Raw genomic sequence first — 5462 nt, 5'->3', positions numbered from 1 at the left:
ACTGTGGCTGTTTGACTGAGAACTGAGCGTGTGTGGGGCTTAACTGCGCAGTCCTCAGTTGACTTTCAGATTGGACGGAAACACTATGTGAGGGAAACACTTTACTTTTGGTAACGTTTCGTACAGAGTACTTTCTCAGAAGTACTCTGTACGAAACGTTACCAAAAGTAAAGTGTTTCCCTCACATGTTGCTTTCTGTCCAATCTGTCTTATTTGTTTGACTTTCAGATCTTATAGTGTTTCTTTTCTTTCAGTGATCCAAAACAGTAATTATGTCTAGAAAGGAGAATCAAACCATTGCAGACTTTATAGAAATTTATAAAGATGAACCTTGTCTGTGGAAGATTAAATCTGAAGATTATCACGATCGAACTAAGAAAGATGCAGCATATGCCAAATTATGTGTTAAATTGCAAGAAATTGAGCCTGGTGCTACAAAGAAATCAGTGGTTGCAAAAATCAATAGTCTCAGATCCGCCTTCAGAAAAGAGAGAAAAAAAGTACAAGATTCAAAGAAGTCAGGATCATCTACCGACAGTATTTATAGAACAAATCTTTGGTATTATGGTCTCATGGATTTTCTTCATGATCAAGAAGTTCCAAGAAAATCAACATCGAACTTGGACATTGAAACTAATCAGGTAAGATAAATGTAATTGCGTTAACGGTTCGAGTAGTATTACTATTATATTTATTCTAGTGACTTATTGTGACATTGTTTTTAATTTCCTAGAGTTCTATATCAAGTGAAGAACAATACAATGTATATTGTTCATGAGTATTTCTGAATCTAAATACTTCATATAAACAGAAATTATGTACCATGTGAATTAGGTTGTACTCTACTAAGGATTAAACATGTCAAAACATAAAGTTGTGAATATAGCAGATAGATGCCTAACGGCTTCAACTTTTAATATAATTCCTTGACCAGTTAGCAAGATAAATGAAATAAGTTATGACTGAGTATTCCTTAAAATATGTTTATTTTGCCATGATAATTTACCATCATTCATGAAGTAGTGCATGAACTTATCCCTAATTTCTTTGGCATCATTACTGATATTTGCCCGTCGACGATTTAGAGGGACCATTTTGGAGTCGGAACTATCACAACCTACGGATATGACAGATCCATCAATTCTGTTTTCTTCGTACAGCAAATTAGAAGGAGCATATGTACTTGATTGCTCTTCAATCAAGAAATTATGCAAAGCACAAGCAGCCATTACTACCTTTTCGATATTCTGGGGGTCCAGATTGATTGAACTTTGAAATATTCGGAAGCGTGCTGCAAGTAGACCAAATACATTTTCTACAATATGCCTTGCTCGGCTGATCCAATAATTAAACACTTCCTTTTCCGGTGAATCCAACTGTCCTTGTCTGAATGGTTTCAAAATGTCTACTCTGAGAGGGAAGGCATCATCTGCCACGAAAGCGTAGGGAACATCTGTGAAATTGTCACATACATCATCAGGCGGTGGAATGTGTAGACTGTCATTTTTTAGCTTTTCATAGAAAGTTGTATTCTGCAGTACGCCGCCATCTGATATTCGTCCATTTGTACCGAAGTCTACGAGCAGAAACCTATATTCTGCATCGACTATTGCCAAAAGTATCATGCTGTGCTTGGCCTTATAATTATAATAGTATGATCCAGAATCGGAAGGTGGAACAATATCAATGTGCTTGCCGTCCATGGCGCCTATGCAATGCGGGAACTGCCATCTTTCCTCGAATTTGGTAGCTATGGCTTTCCATTTCTCCTCCGAGTTGGGAAACTGAAACAAATAAGAGATTGAGAGTTGGTTAATATAAACTTTATTGATGGTATGAAAGGTATTGTTTCTACTAACTTTGTTTCCCTACCATCTTAACAACAAACATTTACATAAATTTCACCATTTCAACTGTACCAATATCATTTATTTCAGGATTCTCATGAGCATTCTCATTTGGCGGAAGAGGAAGGTTTGAATGAAGGGAGAGACAATAATGAATCAAAAAATGGTACTGTGGAGCAAGTGACAGACATGTCAGAAGTACAAGGAAAGTATGCTACCGGTTCACGCCCTGGTGCCAGTAAGAGGAAGATGCAAAATTATGATCTGACGGCAGAAGTTCTAACAACGATGCGAGACCATTTCAAGAAACCAAACAAAGAAGTACCTGATCGTTATGAATTGTTTGGAAAAACAGTAGCCTGTAGGTTGCGAGGGATGAACAAACATTTGGCATTAATTACTGAAAAGAAAATAAATGACATACTATTTGATGCAGAAATTGGTCAAGTTCATTCACCATCAGGCAGTTATCCATCATCTACTCCAAGTCCATATAATAACGCGTGTACTGCACCATCTCCATCTCCAACATTTGAGCGAAGCGCTTTGACGAATCTTCAACATGGAGCACCTGGTTATTCTATCGCGCATTCGGAGGATTCGGTGGCAACCTTCTTCTCTCAATATAATCCTAATATGTGATGTGTCGACTCATGACATAATTTCAAATAGCATATAAAATACTTATAAATGCAATAAAGTTATGAAAGGAAGCCATATTACTTTTGCAATATCTGTATTCACTTAAAGGAATGTGATGTTCTTATTTCCATGGACCAATGTAGTACCTAAATATTTTACTTGTGTGATTACATTGATGTAATTGAGTTACATAGAAGATTAATAGAATTTTTTTTCCATTTCATTCCATTAATTTTGTTTTTGCACACTTATAAGAATGGGATGTTCTTATTTTCATGGACCAATCTAATGCCTAAATATTTTTACTTGTGTGATTACATTGATGTAATTAAATTACATAGAAACATTAATATAACTGTTTTTAAATTTTGTTCCATTAATTTCGTTATTGTACAACGAAAAGTACTTGAACATGAATTGGCAAATCACAGGAAATTTAAGTATTTGTGCAATGTCACTATTTGTTTTTCTAAAATGGTAAATAAATTTATAAAATACATACCTGCATATACATCCGCAAAACCTGGAACAATGCGTCGCACGTTTCAGGGATGATTTTTCCAAGAGCTTGAGGAGATATTCTAGTGGAGAACTTAAGGCACTCATATGATCGTCCTGTCGCTAGAAACCTTAAGGTCTTTCATGAGGCGATATTGCACTGCACATTATTGTATCTTTCTTTTTAATGAAAGGAGATACCAGGGAAAGCAATTTTTGGTACACATTTTCACTCATTCGTAGGTAATTTTGAAAATCTTTTGCTTCATCACTTATTTCTCCCAGTAATTGAACATCAGAAGATTTATTTCGCCTCAGCAACCACTTCTTGCACCACTGTTTGCGCTTCTTAGTGTTTTTTTTCCTATTTTCTTGTGCCATTACTAGTAATACCCCGAGCGCTGCTAGATCGTCCTCCTCGGAATCCATGGTTAAACTGAACGATTCAACTGTACGTCTGTGGACTTGTCAGTTGACAGTTAAAACTGTCAGTTATAACTGAACAGTCCAAACTGACAGTTTTAACTGCACGTGTGTGGCCGGCCTAAGGCGTGTTGAAGGCACCAGTAAGCACCTGCCGAAACGATAATTAATATCAGACAGATATTCAAAGGAAAGGATTTAAATAAAAATGTAACCATGTTTGCAGTACATTGATAAGGCATGTTGAAGGCACCAGTAAGCACCTGCCGAAACCATAATTACTCCTAGTGATGTCTAAAGCACTGGATCAGGGGGTGATGTAAAATTATCATTAAACCCCGCTGTGACCTCACTGAACGTTTCCCTTTGTCTCACAATACAAGGGGGCAGTCACAGCCTGCCCTCTGAAGACAACTCTCTTCCTTCACACAAAACTACAAGCACCTAATTACACATACACCCTTCACTGAAAATTCAAAATTATCATGACGACTCCTACACCAGCCTCGGAGTTCCCATCTGAGGAGGGGACCACAAATGTCTCCAAGTCGGACTCCTCTTCTGGTATTGACCCTAAGTTTCTTGACACCGCCCACTGAACTTTTCCTTCATTAACTTCCGCAACATCCGCGGTCTTAGATTTAATCTTCAATCTGTAGAACACCATCTCTCCTCTACTAAACCTCATCTTCTTTTCCTAACTGAAGCACGAGTGTCCGACGCAACTGACAGTAGCCTCTTTTCTGTTTCCTCCTACTTTCTCTATCCTCATTTCTATTACAAAGTTGGATGTTGCGTTTATATGCGCAATGACTTAACCTGCTCTCGTGCCCACGCTCTTGAATCTTCCGAATTTTCCACCATCTGGCTACGACTACAGAGTCGTTCTCAAACTACATTTATATGTGCTGTATACCTCTCACCTAACTCCTCTGACTATAAGAAATTCTTTGACTATTTAACTTCCAAAGTGGAGCACATTCTGACTCTCTTCCCTTTTGCGGTGATCTCCATTCTTGGAGACTTCAATGTTCACCTCTAGCTTTGACTTTCCTTTCCCTTCACTGACCACCCTGGTGAAATAGCCTTCAACTTTTCTATCCTCCACGATCTAGAGCAATTGCTGCAACACCCTACTCGTATTTCTGACGTCTTGGAGATACGCCCAACATTCTTGACCTTTTCCTAACCTCTAACCCATCTGCTTATGTTGTTACCCCTCTCTTCTCCCTTGGGCCCCCCAGATCAGTCTCATATCTGTATCTTGTCCTATCGCTCCAGTCTCTCCTCAGGATCCTCCTAAGCGGAGGTACCTTTGGCGTTTTCCCTCTGCTAGTTGGGGGCGCCTGAGGACGCATTTTGCTAATTTTCCTTGGAATGACTGCTGGTTCCGTGTCAGAGACCCGTCTCTGTGTGCCGAGCGCATAACAGAGGTGATAATGTCTGGCATGAAGGCGTACATTTCCTTACTCTTTTTCTCGGCCTAAACCTTCCAAACCTTGGCTTAGCACAGCCTGTTCTCGTGCTATACATGATAGAGAGGTGGCCCTCAAAAGGTACTTAAGCCTTCCATCACCAGAATTTCATGCACTTTACTTTTCTGCCCGGAACCATACCAAGTCTGTCCTCGAACTAGCCAAAAACTGCTTCATTAATAGAAAGTGTCAAGATCTTTCAAGATCTAACTCCCCTCCTGACTTCTGACATCTAACCAAAAACATTTCCAATTTTCCAATTTCCAATTTTCTTCTCCTTCTCCTCCACCCTCTGACTATTTCATGCTACCTATTAAAATTCTTCGCAGTGATGTTTTCCATGCCCTCGCTGGCCTAAACCCTCAGAACGCTTATGGACCTGATGGGGTCCCTCCTGTTGTTCTCGGAAATAGCGCCTTCATGTTTGCACCTTGTCTAGTCAAACTCTTTCAACTCTGTCTGTCAACATCTACCTTTCCTTCTTTCTGGAAGTTCGCCAACATTCAGCCTGTTCTTAAAAAAAGGGTGACCGTTCTAATCTTTCAAACTGTAGTCCTATTGCCTTAATTTCCTGCCT

At 39.1% G+C, this 5462-nt stretch overlaps 1 protein-coding gene across 1 annotated transcript; it reads left to right on the top strand.

Annotated features, from left to right (window-relative positions):
- Positions 1 to 248: 248 nt before the first annotated feature.
- LOC135116382 (uncharacterized) lies at positions 249 to 3088 on the top strand. Its single transcript, XM_064033812.1, has 2 exons — positions 249 to 641; positions 1938 to 3088. Exons 1-2 carry the CDS (start codon positions 273 to 275, stop codon positions 2487 to 2489), a joined length of 921 nt encoding a protein of 306 aa, XP_063889882.1. The 5' UTR covers positions 249 to 272; the 3' UTR covers positions 2490 to 3088.
- The last annotated feature ends 2374 nt before the right edge of the window (positions 3089 to 5462 follow it).

Source organism: Scylla paramamosain, chromosome 3 (genome assembly GCF_035594125.1).
Source record: "Scylla paramamosain isolate STU-SP2022 chromosome 3, ASM3559412v1, whole genome shotgun sequence".
Taxonomy (NCBI): Eukaryota; Metazoa; Arthropoda; class Malacostraca; order Decapoda; family Portunidae; genus Scylla; species Scylla paramamosain.
The sequence above is the reverse complement of the archived record's forward strand: the minus strand, read 5'-3'. Positions and strand labels throughout refer to the sequence as shown.